Below are 19,220 nucleotides of genomic sequence, written 5' to 3' on the forward strand. Positions count from 1 at the left end.
AGTTTCACCCACTCTGGATTATCGCTTCAAGAGACTGTGAAATGCTTTTTAAAAAAATGTCATTTCCCCTATTGGAGAAATGAACCTTGTCTTTTAGGTAAAAGACAAGGTCCTCATCAGATCCCAGTCCATCATGCTCCTCTACTTGTCTGCCGTGCCACCATCATGCCTCATGCATCACCTCTCAGCGCCTACCCAGCTGCATCTTATTCCATTTCGAAAAAGCGAGCATCTCACCAAGCAAAGTTTTGCTAATGCCTGCTCAAGTTATTTAAATACTTCATTCGATGGATATCTGAATATATTTACAGATGGTTCTAAAGATCCCAAAGGACAATGTGGTATTGGCATATATATTCCAGAATTTGAAAAAGGATATGGATATAGAGTGGGTGACTTTATCAGTATACTCAATCGAGATGGCCACAATAATCACCGCTCTTAGATGGGTTGTAGATACTAAGTTTTATAACAAATAATTCAATACGTGAAGATTTGGTGATTTGGTAAAGCATCTTCTTTTAAATATTATAAGCCTTGGTTTAGTTATTCAGTTCTGTTGGATTCCAGCCCACCATGGAATATATGGCAATGAAATTGCTGATAAATTAGCTAAAAGATACTAACCTAATTAGAAGAATTTAACCTTAAGTATATATATTTCTTATTTTTATTTATTCATTTCTTTTGTTAGTTTGTTTTATTTTGTTTATTTTGTTTCGTTAGTTTGTTTTTTTCTTTGAATTTATTTGTATGATTTAAAGTATGATTTGCCAACGTCCTTGTCCTTGTCAACGTCCTTGTCACAAACTCCTGTGTAGCAGTCCAGTAGGTCGCGGTATATGGGGAAAAACTATGATCCCCCACTAAACTAGAAGAAGAAGAAGAAGAAGATCTCTGCATCCGGTACGTCACGGAATAGGTCACGTGTCTTGGCCACATAACGCGGAAGCAAATCGCTCCTGTATGTTGCCATCAGGCCCCCAGGATAGGCATATACTTCCGCAATCCACCCATGCTCAGAGGCCAAACCTGGTATTGCAGCTGTTTTAGCTGGGAGTGGACGGGGGTCCGTCATTTCATGTGGCCCAGAAGTAGATATCGCCGTCCACTCCAATACAAGTGGGGAACAGGATTGTGTCTCCGCAAAAAATGTCTGGATATCAATCAAAGGCTCATAATTATCTTTCTACCCTGTTCTAAAAAAATGTAAGTTTTTTCTTTTCAAAACGCCTCCTCAAGCGTTTTATTAGCAGTTGATGTTGGGTGGGCAGCTGAAAGGAGCCGTACTGAAACAAACGGCTCCTTGCTATGGACCTATTTTGAAGTGCACGGCTCCATTAACTTCCGAATTAAATTAAATTCCGAATTAACTTCCATTAACTCCATTAACTTCCAAAGTCTGAGATTTGTCCTTTTACTTAAAGGCCCACTATGCAACTTCGGGCATTTCTTGGCTGTTTTCTTGGTTTTGGCACGCACATTTCTCTACACAGCGCCCCCTACAGCTTCGTAGTAGATATTTCACAACACTGTCGTAACAACTCGTTGACGACCCTTCCCCATGCACTTCTACGCGAGCCATGTGCATTTGTTTTCAAAGAAGCCGGCGAATGCGTGGAGCCATGTCCGAAGTAGATGTTCATAAAGTGTAGGCAAGGTTATACATTTTTAAAATGGTGTATTTGTATTGCAATAAACATAAATCCATCCTTTTTTTATAGTTGACGGGGAGAATTTATATCCTCGATTATAATTGTTATATCTTAGGTTGAACAGAACAATCAGTGTAAGAGGTTTGGCCAACATAATAATCTAAATAAACAAGAACCTGGATTCGGGGATTCAGTCTGTATCTGGGGGACGAGACGGACGAACAGCAAAACACCCATGGAAACAAAGGTGTTTATATGGTTGCAACCAAGCAAGCTAGAAACATACAGGGCTCACAACAAAACGGTCGAGAAAACAATTTTTACAGGGCTCACAACAAAATGGTTGAGCAAACACATTTGTACAGAGACTATCAACATCAAGAATACCACGAAGACAAAGTTCACCCAAGGGTACTTTCAATTTCAAAAGCAACACGGCCGAGTCGGCGTCTGATTTGCAGTCTTCTTTTTCTTTCAGTTCACGCTATTCCTGAAAAGCTTGCCCAAAGTTTACTCGTGTCTGGCCTCTCTGTCGGTCAGTCTCCCTTTTCTCTTCTTCTGTTCCTCCGACATTGGGTTTCTCTGTCTCTTTTTAGTCGGCTGATCTATGATGAATATAACAATCCCTTAGTGTTTGTGTTTATATCGAGCCGGTTCCGTGTTTGGGGGTCTGTGCCGTAAAGCACCAACGCCCGGAGTTCAGAACTTTCAACGCGTGACGCTTAGCGACGATAGCCAATCAGCGTGGAGCTTGACCCGACGTCACTGACAGAGAGTAGTGACCATTGCACAGAAGGATACGGCCGACATCTTTCTTTATTCAGGGTGGAAATAGTAACATAGTTACGCCATTAAATGCGTTTATGGAAACATTTTTAGCGAGAAATGTGCATTTTACTTTCATAATGTTCGCTCGGTGAATGTGAAGGATGTTTGGTTTGATAGTTATGACGAAGAGTGAATGCTCCGTTCACTTGCATGGACAGAGTCTCTGGTTGCTAAGCAACCTCAACGTCTTGGCGGACTATTTCTCTGCTGATCAACACTACGAATGCTGGAAACACACCAGACACACCATGTAAAGTTATTTAACCCGATTATCGTTATTTATGAGTCTTTAGCCCAAGTGAAGGAGTTCAAGTACCTCGGGGTCTTGTTCGCGAGTGAGGGTACTATGGAGCGTGAGATTGGCCGGAGAATCGGAGCAGCGGGGGCGGTATTACGTTCGCTTTACCGCACCGTTGTTACGAAAAGAGAGCTGAGCCGCAAGGCAAAGCTCTCGATCTACCGGTCGATCTTCGTTCCTATCCTCACCTATTGTAACTGCCTCTGTGTCAGTCAGCGCAGTATTTCTGAGTTATTTATTTTGGTAGGAACCAAAGTTCTCTAAGGCGGAACCTTTGTTTTTGTATCGCCCGTTTCCGTCAGGACATACTTTAGCGTAACACTCATCAAAAAAGTCCGCTGATTTAGTACATGTTTTTCAGTGCTGATGCATCTGCAAAATAGCTCTTAGCATCAAGATAAACAATCCTACAGAGTAATGCCAAGCTACACAACTTTCCTCATGCAATGCAGCTACTAAGGTATGTTTTGCTGACGTTTTTTGTGTGTGTTTTCTGTTCTTGTTTGTATTAAATTGTTTTTATACAGCTAAGGGCTAACACCGTTAAGGGCTAACGCATGTTGGGCTTAGTTAGATTGGTCTTTGTGTTTTGTTGTATTATATGTAACCAAAGTGTATTGTGTATACAGTAGCCTAATTGAAAGTGACGACATTACCAGGACAATGTTGGGATATTACTGTATGGCTTGTTATTATTTTGACTAGTGATTATTGTATTTGTGTATTATGTTTTTTGATTACAGTTTTCACGGTCTGGATGAACCAAATAAATCCTGCCAGTAAACAAAAAGGAAACTCGTTGCTGTCGTTTGTACTGAGGGAATTATAGTGAAAACTTAGCTGCTCACGAAGACAGCACCAAAGAGCAGTGAATGACAACAGTAAGGCAAGTAAGATGTCCCGAAATGGCGAAGAGCACACAATTGCAGATGTACATTTCCCAGACATGGAGTCACACGCACCTGACAAGACAGAGTGTGTGCACGAGCACAGCTCAACCGTGCAGCCACAAGCGACTGAAGGCATCATAGTGGACAACCCCGCTTCCTCAGAAGAGCCACCATTAGGCCAAAGAGTCCGCAGAATGACGGAAAAGGGTCAAGAACAGCATGATGAGCAAGTAATAAAGGTTGCACATCGGTTCAGTGTGTGCTATGAGAAGTGGAAGGATGCCACTAAAGAAGCCAACCAAGCGCTGAGTGGAAAGTGCTCAGACGACCTGCTAGATGGACAAATTACTAAAGTACGCAATACCTCTAGGAGTCTAAATGACGTTTATGACGATTGGAAACGCCTTGAGGTTCCTGACCTTAACACACGTCGCAAAATCGACACCTGTGAAACAGTAACAAAGAAGATGGTTAAGGATGCAATGGACCTTATAGATGCAAGGGAGGAAGCTACAGCCCATAGGCATACTACAAGTCAAAGACATGAAGAACATCGAGTCATTGAAGAGGTAATGTCTGTAGCCTCAGGAAGGACAGGCACTAGCTCTCGCCACACTAAGTGCTCCTCTGCAAGCAGGAAGACTGCAGCTGCTGAGGTTGCTGCCAACAAAGCCACCTTAGAAGTACAGCTGGAGCAAGAGCATTATATTAAAGAGCTTCAGAGACTGGAAGTTGAAGCCGCTCAGCTAAAAGCCAAACAAGAGGCTGAAAATGCAGAGAGACAAAGAGTGCTAGAAGCCAAGCGCAGAGAACTAGATCGATTGGAGACTATTAAGAAGCTAAAGGCTGCCGAGGCACGACAGCAAGTATATGACCAGAGTATACATTCATGTCCGGCAACTAAGGGCGACGGCTCAGATGAAGAAATAAATTATCTTCTCCATTGTGGCTCTGTGAAGAAAGAAGAGGAAGTCAAGCCTCAAACTATAAATGTTCTTCTCCATCGTGTCTCTGTGAAGAAAGAAGAAGTCAAGCCTCAAACTAGCCCACTGCGGCACCATTCTACACCACCAGCTGTAGCACAAGCAAGGCAAGAAAACAAATATGAAGATGGCACAACAGCTCTCGTCAAAGCGCTCGCAGAAGCCATCAGTGCGAGTCGCATTCCTCTACCTGAACCTACAGTGTTCAGTGGTGACCCACTCCGATTCAACGACTGGAAAGTGTCCTTTCAGACGCTCGTTGACAGGAAGAACATACCAGCTGAAGAGAAGATATATTATCTACGCAAGTATGTGGGTGGATCTGCTAAAAGGGCCATAGAGAGCTACTTTTTACTTGGCACAGAGCCAGCATATTATGCAGCATGGGACATCCTAGAAGAGCGATACGGCAATCCATTCCTCATCGCCAAGGCCTTCAGAGAGAAGCTCGACGCGTGGCCCAAGATAAGCTCCAAAGGCAGTATGGAACTTCAAGAACTCGCCGACTTCCTGCGCTGCTGTGAGGCAGCCATGTCTCAGATCAGAGGTCTTGAAATACTTAATGATTGCAACGAGAACCAGAAAATTCTCTCTAAACTCCCAGACTGGGTGACTTCAAGGTGGAATAGGAAAGTCATAGAAGCAGAAGAAGACACTCACATGTTCCCGAGCTTCAGCCAGTTTGTCAAGTTTCTCACACGTGAAGCTAAAATCGCTTGCAGCCCAATAACATCTCTTCATGCTCTTAAGCCAAGTGAAAGGATTCCAGACAAGTGTGTAAAGAGCGGAGGTCCTGGAGCAAAGGTGTTAGCAACCACCTCAGATGAGAAAGCCGTCGTCACAAGCTGTGTCTTCTGTGAGAAGGCAGGACACAGTCTACAAAGGTGTTACAAGTTTATGCAAGGGACAATCTTGGAGCGAATCAAGTTTGTTCAAGAAAATAAATTGTGTTTTGGCTGTCTCAAATTTGGCCACCGATCTAGAGATTGTAGAGAAAGAGACAGCTGCGACACCTGTGAGAGAAGACACCCAACTTGTCTTCATGACGATCGCACCAAGGAAGAAAGGATGTCTACAAGATCTGACAGAGCAAGGTACAGTGACAAAGACAAAGAAGAGTACAAAGAAAGGAAGAATGAACAGTCACAAGACCAGTCAGAGAGACCATCACGTGAGGCGACGGCACTTAGAGTCATCCAGAATGTTGGAGACACGCATACCTCCACAATAATTCCAGTGTGGGTGTCATCTACAAGTGCACCAAGTCGTGAAGTTCTGGTGTACGCACTCCTTGATACACAAAGTGACACAACCTTTATCCTCGACGAGACAGCGAAGGCTCTCAATGCTAGGAGTGAACCAGTTCAGCTAAACCTCTCCACGTTGGCTTCAAGAAACACAATCGTGTCCTGTCGGAAGCTAGCTGGTCTACAAGTTAGAGGTTTTTATTCAGACAAGATAATCACTCTTCCAGTGACTTACTCAAGAGAGTTTATCCCTGCAAACAGAGACCATATTCCCACACCAGATACGGCGAAAGCATGGCCTCATCTTGAACACATTGCAGATGAGATCGCTCCTCAGCAAAGCTGTGATGTCGGCCTGTTAATTGGCTACAACTGTGCCCAAGCCCTCGTTCCAAGACAAGTGGTGCCTGGTGAGGAACACCAGCCGTTTGCACAAAAGACAGACTTGGGCTGGAGTGTAGTGGGATATGGCAACCCGTGTCTCAACTATGGAGATGCAATTGGAATAAGTCACCAAGTCATGGTGAAGCAAGTGATGCCAGGTCTACCGTCCTCTTCAGACCTCACAAAGGAAGTGCACTATGTCTGTAGGACACAGATCAAAGAAGTTCTCTTACCTGCAGATGTCATCAAGATGCTGGAGTCTGACTTCGTTGAAAGAGAGTCGGAAACCAGCCCCATCTCTCAAGAAGATCTAAGGTTCCTGTCAAAAATGGAAAAGAGCATCAACTTAAAGAGCGACGGTCATTACGAAATGCCGCTGCCATTCAAGAAAGAAAGACCTAACTTACCTGATAATAAGATCTGTGCTATCCATCGTCTCAGGTGCCTAGAAAGAAGGCTGAGAAGAAACGACCAGTACTACAAAGACTACAAGACCTTCATGGATGAGACCATAAGACGCGGAGATGCAGAAAGGGTCCCGGAGGAAGACATCCACAAAGCTCCAGCTTGGTACATTCCGCATCATGGGGTGTATCATCCACAAAAGCCTGGGAAGATACGCGTTGTCTTCGATTGCTCCGCCAAGTACCAAGGAACGTCCTTGAACGACCACCTCCTGACGGGTCCTGAGTTGACAAACACCTTGGTGGGAGTTCTGTATCGCTTCCGAAGAGGTCCTGTGGCAATCATGTGTGACATCGAACGCATGTTTCACCAGTTCCATGTTAAGGCAGAAGACCAAGATTACCTGCGGTTCCTTTGGTGGGACAATGGAGATCTCGAAAGCCAACCTTCCATCTATCGGATGAAAGTCCACTTGTTTGGTGCAGCATCGTCACCTGGCTGTGCCAACTATGGGCTGAAGCATGTCGCTGCTGAAGGACAAGGAAACTTTAGTGACGACACCATAAAGTTCATTCAACGGAACTTCTACGTGGAAGATGGATTGTCAAGTGTAGCATCCGAAGACCAAGCGATCCAACTGGTGAAAGAAGCAAGAGAACTTTGCAGCACAGGCAAACTCCGGCTGCATAAGTTTATCTCTAACAGCAAGAAGGTCCTAGACACAATCCCAAAAGAAGAATGTGCTGCAGCTGCCAAAGACAAGGACATGGCACTGGGTGAACTGCACATGGAAAGAGCACTCGGTGTGCAGTGGTGCGTGGCTTCTGATGAGTTCCAGTTCAGAGTAATCGTCAAGGAGAATCCACTTACTCGAAGAGGAGTCCTGTCCACAGTCGCTTCAGTCTACGACCCTCTTGGATTTGTGGCACCGTTCATCTTGTTGGGAAAGCAGATCCTGCAGCAGATGTGTCGTGACAAGCTCAGTTGGGATGACACCTTACCTGATGACCTACGACCTCTGTGGGAAAGCTGGCTTCAAGACCTGCGAAATCTAGCCGAGGTGAAGATTCCAAGATGCTACGTTCCATCAAGCTTCAAGGTCCAACACTACGAACTCCACCATTTCGCCGATGCCAGTGAGTCAGGCTATGGAGAGTGCTCGTACCTCAGAGCAGTGAGTACGTCAAGTGAAGTCCACTGTTCCTTTGTAATGGGAAAGTCGAGAGTCGCTCCTACTAAGGTCACAACCATACCAAGACTCGAGCTGTCAGCAGCAGTGGTAGCTGTCCGCACCAGTGACATGCTCAAGAAAGAACTGGAAATAGAATGCCTACAAGAAGTCTTCTGGACTGATTCAAGAGTGGTCCTTGGTTACATCAATAATGAAGCCAGAAGATTTCACGTGTTTGTGGCAAATCGTGTGGAACGCATCAAGCAAAGCACAGAGTCTACACAATGGAAGTATGTGGCTTCAGAAGATAATCCAGCAGACTACGCCTCAAGAGGTCTCACAGCAGAGCAACTGGTATCCTCTAACTGGTTCACAGGCCCAGACTTTCTTTGGCAGAAGGAGTTACCAAGTGGAGATGTCAAGGTGGGAGAGATCACATATGACGATCCTGAGCTTAAAGGTCCCATGACATGAAAATCTCAATTTATGAGGTTTTCTAACATAAATATGAGTTCCCCTAGCCTGCCTATGGTCCCCCAGTGGCTAAAACTTGCGTTTGGAGTAAAACGAGCACTAGCTGTTCTGCTCGCCTTTGAAAAAACGGAGGCTCAAGCGCGCTGATTTGGAAATCTGTGCTCATGACGTCATGAGGAATCTCAGCTCCTCCCCTTACTCTGCCTGGCCCGCCCAGAGACGTTGGCCCGCCAATGAGACAATGAGCTAGAGACCATATCATCGCCATGCTGTCTTTGCCTGGAGTGTAGAGATATCATGGCTCCCAAACAATTGAATGGCAGGTGCTCAGTGTTCGGATGTCAAAGTGACAAACTAAGTAGGCCTACATTTGCAGCTCCTTCATCCGAGTCTCTGAGGAACCAGTGGGTTCATTTTGTTTTCGCTGGAAATGCGCCGATACGAATTCCGAAATGTGTGTTTGTGTGCGCCAAACATTTCACCGACGACTGCTTCATCAACTTGGGACAATACAAAGCTGGATTTGCTGAACTTCTGAAAATGAAGCCTGGATCAGTACCAACTCTCCTTGCCTCAGCTACAAACCGCGGACAAGTAAGTACACTAACGCTGTATCATGTTCTGGCTTTACTGTGTATGATTACCTTGCTTGTTCCCCTTAGAATGTGGCTTTAGCTAATGCTCACTTTACTACAAACTAATACAGCTGTCTTTTAACAGCTAAGTGACGCAGTAGTTCTAGCGTGAGACACAGGGCCTGATTCCCAAGTTAGCCTTGGTGTTCTATATCATTGGAGACAGTTTTCAACACATTTCATTCAGTCCTTCTAGTTCGCTCGTGCTAGGCTACCGCACGGCAACAGGCATAAATGAATAAAGTTAGAAATAAAAGTAACCTTCCATCGCATGAATCATCGCATTTTGAGGGACTATTTCCTCGGCAATGGAGCTGGTAACTTAGGTATCAGCAATGCAATGCAATGTTGGTATTTTCATAAATGCATAGGCCCACTCATGTTCTCCCCTTCACGCCAGTTTCAAATCAATGGGTTGTTAGCAGGTTAATAAATCGAGTACTAATTGGATCTTGTTTCCTCTACACAGGCCAGCACATCGACTGTTTACATTCAGCTGCCTCTCTCAAGGGATGTTGCATGCCAGACGGACCATTTGAAAACGCGTACTGAAGGCACACAGCTATCCTTTAGGACTTTGCAGACCCACATTAAAAGTGAAGGTATCTACTTTCCACCTTGAGTACATTTACTTTTGATGTAGTTACTAGTGTTCTTTATTCTGGCATTTCTCTTTGCTTGCATTATGTGTTTTTTCATTAGACTTGCCTTAGTAAAATTCATTGTTTGCACAGGTGTCCAGGCAACTGTGTTCTGCAAGGATTTCGGTGTTGGCACATCGAATGCAGACCCTTTGTGCCTGTCATCGACACCAATAAGAAGACCATCCAAAAGACCTCGGGTAGACCTTGAGGAAGAGCTGGAGGACAATCCATTGGAGGTCAGCTCTTTATTGGAAGCTTCTAATGGAACGGATTCCACTTATGATCCTTCTGACTCCATCACAGCATTGTTAGACTCTACACTAAAGTCGTAAGTTACTGAGGTGAAGATATATGTGTGGCTCTTGAGAACTTTCATAATTTCTATAAATTGTATGGCATTCTAAACATAAAGTATTAATCTCGGTGAGGCTGTTGTTGTTTATAGCATTACCTTCAGGATTATGTGCATGCAAATAATTAAACTAGCTGAAAACAGGGTGATGGTTTAAGGTACAGTCCAGGTGAAAGCTCAATCAGTTTAACACAAAGCGTTTCCCTTTGTTTGTGGTTTGATATAGAGAAGATTCATCCACTGCAACACCCAACGGCAAGAAATACATGGTGTACGAGAGCTGCATCATGGAATTGTTTAATGCATGTCCAGTCTGCACGAGGGCATGTGAAGTTACAACCCAAAGGCTGGGGACATTCCTGTCTGTGAAGCAGCAGTGCCCCCATTGCACATTCGGAAGACGCTGGAATAGCCAGCCTATCCTTGGGAGCACGCCAGCTGGAAATCTGCACCTTTCTGCCGCTGTGTACCTGAGTGGTGCATCTTTCCTAAAAATCGAAAAGGTAAATGATGTGGAACTGTAAATGTGTGACTGTGAATTGCTTCAATATAGATCTAATTTAATGTATTATTTATCCCCCCACACCAAAAGGTCTTCAAGGCAATGAAGCTACAGTTGTTTCGGTATGAAACATTTCGCCGCCATGCCAAAAGTTTCATTGAACCAGCAGTTATTCACCAGTGGAAAGTCCTAAATGATTTGAATCTGCAGCGGCTAAGTCAAGAGGAAATGGTGATACTTGGTGGTGACATGAGAGCTGACTCTCCAGGTATTGATACCTAACTGAAATAGTGCATTTTATACAAGTGTTCAATATGGTTTGAAGTTAAAAGAAGTGACCTAAATAAAGTCAGACATAATACCAAAGTATTGGAGGGTGATTACTACACTAATTTCCCTATTTGAACCAAAATAGGTCACTCTGCAAAGTATGGGAGTTACACAATGATGGATCTCCATACTAACACCATTGTGGACATTCAGTTGGTCCAGGTGAGTTGTCAAAATGGATATTGTAAAGGGGTTATTGGTTGTAATTTCAAAGTCTAACATGCATATTCTATTAATATATATTTTTTCTGTGTTAACAGAGCAACGAAGTTGGTGGTAGCACCCATATGGAGAAGGAGGGATGAAGAGGAGTCTAGCCTTACTGGAGTCGCGTGGCGTCCACCTTGACTGCATTGTCACTGATCGTCATCCTCAAGTACAGAAGTTCCTCAGGGAGAGAAACATAACCCATTACTATGATGTCTGGCACTTTGCAAAAGGTATGTTTCTCCAGCCTTTTCCTTTCTTTGATTTGTTAGTGATATCCTTTTGGTGAGAAGGACTTGATGTTTTGAAGCTTGCGCAAAGCTCCCATTTGGTGGTCCTTCATTTTAAAATTGTAACACTGAGTAAATGGTAAGAAATGCTTTGAAATTATCAAATGCTACAATCGAGTAATCACTCAGTTTATGAGTATCTCAACTAAGTGGAAAGTACTTTGCTCTCATTGTAGGTATTTCAAAGAAGCTGTTGGCAATCAGTAAGCAGAAAGACGGTGAGAAACTCAAGAAGTGGATGAAGAGCATCAACAACCACATATACTGGACTGCAGCAGGCTCAACCTCCGGGCCAGAGAGAATCGCAAAGTGGACCGCGATCCTGAACCATGTTCGAGATGTCCATGTACATGAAGATCCTCTTTACCCCAAGTGCGAGCATGCGATCCGCCAGACAAGTGACCGGAGTAAATGGCTTCAAGCAGGTATTTCACCAATATACAGGCTAAATGTCAAAACAGTGAACATACAACTACAGTTATTTAGTGGCTTTCAGAAATTTACCAGAGGACATGGTTGTAGTATTCTTTACTGTATGGGTAATGGTTTTCTAATATCATATTTTCTTATTGTCTGCAGCAACTCCAACTTTCTCCAAGTTGGAGAAGTTGCTGACCAATAAAAGGGCGCTGAAGGATGTTGCAAAACTGAGCCCCCACCACCAAACTTCATCTTTGGAGGCTTTCCATGCGGTTATTCTTCGTTTTGCCCCCAAAAATGTTGTCTTTCCCTTTATTGGAATGCTGTGCAGGTTAAAGAAAGTTTGTTTACTAAATACTTTTTGGAATTGCAGCCTAAAATATCTGTCAATATTAACATGTTTTGTCTTGTACTTCCAGACTCTACCTGGCTGCTATGCATTCAAATCACAATGTGGACCGACCACAGGCCGAAACAAAGGAAGGAGTACCGATTTATAAAATGTCCTTTGCAAAGGCTAGGAAGGGAGAGTGCAGAGCTAAACCACAAAAAACACAGCAGACCTTTGGTAAGGGTTCAAATAAATTCAAACGACACACATTTTGGATTTCTAAAATGTTTTTCTCTTGATGAAAAATCAAATAAATACAAAAACACAGTAACACAAGACCCAACCAATTTGTAAAGAAAACATGTTTTACGATACAGGTTACGTTCATGAAATCATGGATGTAATTTTTGAGGAAGTCTTTCCCAACCCTACGCCATACACCGAGGCCCTGTTGGAGATCCCTGTTCCAGAGCCCCTAACGGCACAGTATGAGAAGCCTGACAAGGAGGCGGTCATCAGCAGCCTTGTGTCAAGGTTCAAACGGGGGGATGTTTAAAACCAACATAGTGGCCTTCCTCAGCAGGAAACTCGGAGCGGATACGCAGGACCACACAAGCTGGAATGACAACCCGGATACGGCGTCCCTGGTGGCCCCAGCACCAGCTCACAAAGGAACGATAGGAGAGATACCTGTAGCGACTGAACAATTGATTCAGAGAATAAGTCTTGCAGATTTATCATTGCTTTGTTATGAAAATAAATATTACTATGCTCCTATGGCTGGTTTGTTCTGTAACTATTTAAGTAGTTTTTTTTAGCTCGGATATAAATACATCTTCACAAAATTAGGCACAAGATTGAGAACAACTTCATTTATTTTATTAAATTCTGTAACAATGCATAACTTACTTGTGTATTCTTCTCAAATTTAGAGGACCATAGTCGGCTCTATATATTTGGCTGGCATTCTGAATAGAGTAAACATTTAGGCAGACCGGCTCCAATCCAGGATGGTCAACCATACACGTTGGATGTAGTTCGACCTCCCGTAGTCTTCTAGTAACCTAATTAGAATTTGAAAGGGTAAGTTTTATTTTTATGCATTATGTATCAAATGAAGAGACAAAGTACTTTCCAATTTAGTGGAGAGTGCCACCTGCGGTATCTCCATGCAGCAAATATTCTCCTCTTCTGTGGGCATGGTCGCACATTTTCCACAACGGCACCTATCCATAAAATATAGGTAGATGTAATAATGGCAGAGGTCTGACTATAGTGGCTCTGGTTAGTGTCTATAGCTATACATATGACAGTGGACAAGCTGATGTGAGACGTAAATCTTCACGAGTAAATCATGGGTTATGTGTAACATGACTTCAATATAGGTTGAAATTAACCCATTAAATGAGCCAGTGACTTCTCTAAACTACAAAGATGACTGATATAGATACTAATATAACGTTGTAACGATAGCAAATCAGCAACTTTGAAAGCCAACAACGTAGGCTAGCGTTAGCACATGATAATAACTAACCGCATACATAAACAAACCAACTAAAGTACCGTATCCAGACAATATTTTCAATTACCATTCAGAGACGTCCTGCTGTAGCCGCTGAGAACCAACTTCTTCAGGTGATTCGTAATCCGGATCCGATTCTGGGTCAAACTGAAAGGCTTGAACGACTGGGTTTCTACGAGCCATTGCGATGTAAACAGAGCGCACGTGGCTGCAAGCTGCTCAGGGCCACACCCCCACCCTGCTCAGGGCCACACCCCCACCCTCCTCCTTGACACGCCCACCGAAACAGCGCATTTGGGGGAAGCTCAATGTGCGACTGGCTCGGAGTGGCTGTAACTCTGCACCACGGCTGAATTTCGGGAACGTCTTTGAATACTGTGTTAGTTGCCCACTAATACCTATATTGAAGAATACATAAAATAGCATGTCATGGGACCTTTAAGAAGGTCCAGGTTCTCGACACCCAGGCGAAAGAAGTCAAGTCGCTGCTAGATCGCCTACACAAGTTTTCAGACTGGTCCAAAATGGTGAAAGCTATCGCCAGACTCCAGCGCCATGTGAAAGAAATTAAAGGGCTTCAGCCAAAGTCCTGTGAAGCCTGCAGTTTGGAGGAAAGGAGAGAAGCGGAGTTGACAATAATCAAGATGGTTCAAGAAGCAACCTTCTCACAAGATATACAGTTACTCCAAAGTGACAAGGAGACGCCAGTCAAGGGCAAAGCCAATAAGTTGCACCGGTTAAGTCCATTCCTGGATGACCAAGGTGTCCTCAGAGTTGGAGGCCGCTTATCTCATGCTGCCCTACATCCACAGGTGAAGCATCCAGCGGTCCTTCCAAAGGACAGTCATGTGTCAAATTTACTTGTCAAGCACTATCATGAAAGAGTGTACCATCAAGGACGAGGAATGACCATGAATGCGCTCCGATCTAATGGCATATGGATACTGGGCTGCAGCAAGGCTGTATCATCCCATATCTACAAGTGCACTAAGTGCAGGAAGTTCAGAAGATGCACTGAACAGCAGAAAATGTCAGACCTTCCAGAGGACAGAATGGAAACAGCTCCTCCATTCACCTACTGCGGTATGGACTGTTTTGGACCATTCTACGTAAAGGAAGGAAGGAAAGAGCTAAAGCGTTATGGATTGTTACTTACCTGCATGTGTTCCAGAGCGGTTCACGTTGAGATGCTTGACGATATGACCACGGATGCCTTCATTAACGCATTGCGTTCATTCATCGCCATTCGTGGAAAGGTACGTCAGATAAGAAGTGATCAAGGAACAAACTTCGTCGGAGCAAGACGAGAGTTTGCTGAAGCATTGAAAGAAATGGATCAGGAAGAGCTCAAGCAGCTTGGATGTGAGTTCATCATGAACACCCCAGCTTCAAGTCATATGGGTGGCGTCTGGGAAAGACAAATTCGCACCATAAGAAGTGTCTTGACGTCCATTCTAGAACAGTCAGCTACGCAGCTTGACTGCTCCTCTCTAAGAACGTTCCTGTATGAAGTCATGGCAATAGTGAACAGTAGACCTCTGAGCACTGATTGTCTAAATGATTCATCCAGTCCAGAGCCCCTGACACCAAACCACATTTTGACCATGAAGTCCACGATACTCGCTCCACCTCCTGGGAAGTTCGTCAAGGAAGATCTATACCTACGCAAGAGATGGCGTCGAGTTCAATTCTTATCCAACCACTTTTGGACAAGATGGAAGAAGGAGTACCTCCTGAGCCTCCAACAGAGACAGAAGTGGACCAAAGATCGCAGGAATGCAAAGGTCGGCGATGTTGTACTCCTGCAAGATGATACTACACCACGTAACCAGTGGAGGATGGCAAAGGTTATCGAAGTGTACCCAGGAAAGGATGGGAAGGTGCGAAGACTCAAGTTGCTCATCAGCGACTCAACCCTTGATGAGAAAGGAAAGCGTATCTCCAAACCTGTCCACCTGGAAAGGCCCATCCATAAGACGGTGACGCTGATGGAAGCAGACTGAAGACTCCGACCTCTCTCTTTCTTTTCCTCCCCTCTCTCTCTCTATCTGTCTCACTACAGGTGCAGTCATGGTGATCGTTCTCTGGGGAAGCCAAGGACTGAAGTTTAGTTTTTTTGTTTATCCTTTCTACGCAGTATGTTGTCTCTCAATAGTTGAAGAAAATCATATACATGTGATATGTTTTGGTGGGAGTGTAACTGCCTCTGTGTCAGTCAGCGCAGTATTTCTGAGTTATTTATTTTGGTAGGAACCAAAGTTCTCTAAGGCGGAACCTTTGTTTTTGTATCGCCCGTTTCCGTCAGGACATACTTTAGCGTAACACTCATCAAAAAAGTCCGCTGATTTAGTACATGTTTTTCAGTGCTGATGCATCTGCAAAATAGCTCTTAGCATCAAGATAAACAATCCTACAGAGTAATGCCAAGCTACACAACTTTCCTCATGCAATGCAGCTACTAAGGTATGTTTTGCTGACGTTTTTTGTGTGTGTTTTCTGTTCTTGTTTGTATTAAATTGTTTTTATACAGCTAAGGGCTAACACCGTTAAGGGCTAACGCATGTTGGGCTTAGTTAGATTGGTCTTTGTGTTTTGTTGTATTATATGTAACCAAAGTGTATTGTGTATACAGTAGCCTAATTGAAAGTGACGACATTACCAGGACAATGTTGGGATATTACTGTATGGCTTGTTATTATTTTGACTAGTGATTATTGTATTTGTGTATTATGTTTTTTGATTACAGTTTTCACGGTCTGGATGAACCAAATAAATCCTGCCAGTAAACAAAAAGGAAACTCGTTGCTGTCGTTTGTACTGAGGGAATTATACCTATGGTCATGAGGGTTGGGTGATGGCCGAAAGGACGAGATCGCGGGTACAAGCGGCCGAGATGAGTTTTCTCAGAAGGGTGGCTGGCGTCTCGGGATAAGGTGAGAAGCTCAGTCATCTGTGAGGAACTCGGATTAGAGCCGCTGCTCCTTTACTTAGAAAGGAGTCAGCTGAGGTGGTTCGGGCATCTGGCAAGGATGCCCACTGGGCGCCTCCATTGGGAGGTGTTTCAGGCACGTCCAGTGGGGAGGAGACCTCGGGGAAGACCCTGGACTAGGTGGAGACCTCGGGGAAGACCCTGGACTAGGTGGATAGATTATATCTCAACACTGGCCTAGGAGTGCCTCGGGATCCCCCCGTCAGAGCTGGTCAATGTGGCCCGGGAAAGGGAAGTCTGGAGCCCCCTGCTTGAGCTGCTCCCCCCGCGACCCGACCCCGGATAAACAGATGACGATGAGATGAGATCGTTATTTATATCCGAGATTATTTAATCTAACCCGATCTAAACTCTATCATGCACCCAAACACGGCGGCGTTTGGGTTTCCTACCTCGGACTCTAGCGCAGCCACAGGCGCGTTGGGCGCGTTGAACCATTTTTGTGACACACAATGATCAAGCGTCAGGTTAGGCGCGTTAGCGTTATCCAACGCGAGTAACGCGGTTGGTGTGGCCGTACCATTAGTCGATTGATCCATGATGAATGCAACAATTGCCTCGCAACTGGCTGTTTATATCTAGCCGGTGCCATGTTTGGGTGTGTGTCTGTGCCGTAAAGCATTTTCGAAACTACAATCTGACTACATTTTCGAGGATACTTCCGTTGGGTCACATCCGGATTGTGTCGGTCCGAACAGAGCAAGTTGCATATGCGCTTTTTTACTGGAGAGGCGACATGGGTAAATGACACACCCACCAATCGACCCAGAAATGGATGCAGAACCATCAGCATAACTCTCAACCTGCATACTTAATGTAATTTTGGCTAAAAAAGTTGCATAGTGGGCCTTTAACATGAATGGCGTTGAACACGGATATATAACACACATCATTGAAATAGCTGTAACAGGCACGGACGTATTGATTACCTGAATGATTATGGGAGATGATTCATAATATTGTTAATTGTCTAATATTAACATTTCAGTTGCGTTGGTAGGTATTTCATTTTCATTTGCTTGTTTAGCTATGTATGACAGGGTTATGGTTAGCTATGTATGACAGTTGACAATGTTGGTGTATTACAATTCAATATTTGGGTAGGCTACTCCAACTTCGTTGCTGGTCGATATGTAAACATTTACTTTTATAGAAATTATTGATTGCATTCTTCGTAAAATAGTTAGTTGGAAGGAATCTGTTTCTTAAGCAATAACATTGAACTGAATTTTTTAGGCCTACATACGTTTACTATGTTACTATGGTATTATATGGAGCAATCTTACATATTTATGAAGTTTCCAGATCAATAAAGTTCTATCTCTTTTTATTTGAACTGCCTGTATGTCCTCTTGATTATAGTATTACAGTGTGTACCTTGGTTATCAGCTATCATAGAATGGTGTCCAAATGGCTGCATGTGTAAGAAATAGGATTTGAACCAAGTGTTACAATATAAAATAATTCAATACGTGAAGATTTGGTGATTTGGTAAAGCATCTTCTTTTAAATATTATAAGCCTTGGTTTAGTTATTCAGTTCTGTTGGATTCCAGCCCACCATGGAATATATGGCAATGAAATTGTCAATTATTATGTCCATGGTTGCCATGCGCCACTGAGCAGGTTTGCATAGGAATGAATGGGCGGCCATTTTCCAGTCCGTGGTCCATCCTTTATTATGTCCATGGCCGTACTATCACTCTCGCAAACTATCAAATACGTTTGAACTATAGAAATGATTTGTCTGTAAGTTAAAATCAGATCAATTCATTCGAGTTTGTGTTCAGATTTTATGTTATGATTCTGATCGAGTTAAAGTGTAAAATGTAATCTGTATCTGTTAGCAATACACGGAATAGCTCTCGGATTCCGTGTGTTAGTAATGATGCAAGACCTCTAAACGTATATATGTTTTTATTTCTGTATTTGTTACAGTTCTACAAAAACAAAGTTATGAAGAAACTAACATCTGATTAAGAAACAAGAAAAGCAAGCCTTGTGTACCGGATTCCACTTCTTTGTAAATACTGTTAACTAGCTGTCTAGTTTTAACTGGAACACATTACGAGGGCAGCATGCACGCCAAGAAAGGTTCAGAGGAGTGAGAAAATAGTTTATTTTTCTCCTTCAAATCTTTGCAATTTTTCGTTTTGTATTATTTTATTTATATATATATATATATATATATATATATATATATATATATATATATATATATATATATATATATATATACAGGTATATATATATATATATATATATTTTTTTTTTTTGTTTTTGTTTTTCATTTACGCCTACGAACATTTGGACAAGTCGAATAAAAAATGTCTCAAGGACATTCCGATGTTTTGGGCTCACTTTCTCTGAATCACAAGGTTATGAATGCATGGTAATAATTGTACAATGTAGCTAAACAATAGAGCGGAGAGGTCATTAGTTTGCGTACCTCACTATATACGATGCAGCTCCTCTGACAGATGAGCTCTCCTCTCCCGCGTGCTGCTGCTGGGACATTTGGACGTAATGGCATCGGCACATGCAGTTCAGCATCACGTCTCCTTAAGTCCTCTAATCTATCCTCATTAATGTCATTGACACATCCATGATTCATGGAAATGTTGTGTAAAACGTAACATGCCACAAAGAATGCTGCGACTTTTT

At 43.3% G+C, this 19,220-nt stretch overlaps 3 protein-coding genes across 4 annotated transcripts; all 3 read left to right on the forward strand.

The window, feature by feature from the left end:
- Positions 1-2,979: 2,979 nt before the first annotated feature.
- On the forward strand, positions 2,980-8,394 carry LOC115542657 (uncharacterized). Its single transcript, XM_030354982.1, has 2 exons — positions 2,980-3,241; positions 3,525-8,394. Exon 2 carries the CDS (start codon positions 3,677-3,679, stop codon positions 8,333-8,335), a length of 4,659 nt encoding a protein of 1,552 aa, XP_030210842.1. The 5' UTR covers positions 2,980-3,241; positions 3,525-3,676; the 3' UTR covers positions 8,336-8,394.
- A 170-nt stretch (positions 8,395-8,564) lies between these two features.
- Positions 8,565-12,823, forward strand: LOC115541267 (uncharacterized). Of its 2 annotated transcripts, XM_030352951.1 has the most exons (11): positions 8,565-8,929; positions 9,440-9,572; positions 9,705-9,942; positions 10,193-10,469; positions 10,559-10,736; positions 10,884-10,960; positions 11,059-11,238; positions 11,472-11,720; positions 11,875-12,046; positions 12,135-12,283; positions 12,424-12,823. In XM_030352951.1, exons 7-11 carry the CDS (start codon positions 11,100-11,102, stop codon positions 12,600-12,602), a joined length of 888 nt encoding a protein of 295 aa, XP_030208811.1. In that variant the 5' UTR covers positions 8,565-8,929; positions 9,440-9,572; positions 9,705-9,942; positions 10,193-10,469; positions 10,559-10,736; positions 10,884-10,960; positions 11,059-11,099; the 3' UTR covers positions 12,603-12,823. The 2 variants fall into 2 exon arrangements, with proteins under 2 accessions (XP_030208811.1, XP_030208812.1); XM_030352952.1 differs by lacking the exon at positions 8,565-8,929 and having other exon boundaries at positions 9,263-9,572.
- Positions 12,824-14,013: 1,190 nt separating this feature from the next.
- On the forward strand, positions 14,014-16,594 carry LOC115542876 (uncharacterized). Its single transcript, XM_030355356.1, has 2 exons — positions 14,014-16,031; positions 16,315-16,594. The coding sequence occupies exon 1, from the start codon at positions 14,093-14,095 to the stop codon at positions 15,569-15,571; it is 1,479 nt and encodes a 492-aa protein (XP_030211216.1). The 5' UTR covers positions 14,014-14,092; the 3' UTR covers positions 15,572-16,031; positions 16,315-16,594.
- Positions 16,595-19,220: the final 2,626 nt, after the last annotated feature.

The sequence above is a fragment of the Gadus morhua genome, chromosome 4, assembly GCF_902167405.1.
Source record: "Gadus morhua chromosome 4, gadMor3.0, whole genome shotgun sequence".
NCBI classification, from domain to species: Eukaryota; Metazoa; Chordata; class Actinopteri; order Gadiformes; family Gadidae; genus Gadus; species Gadus morhua.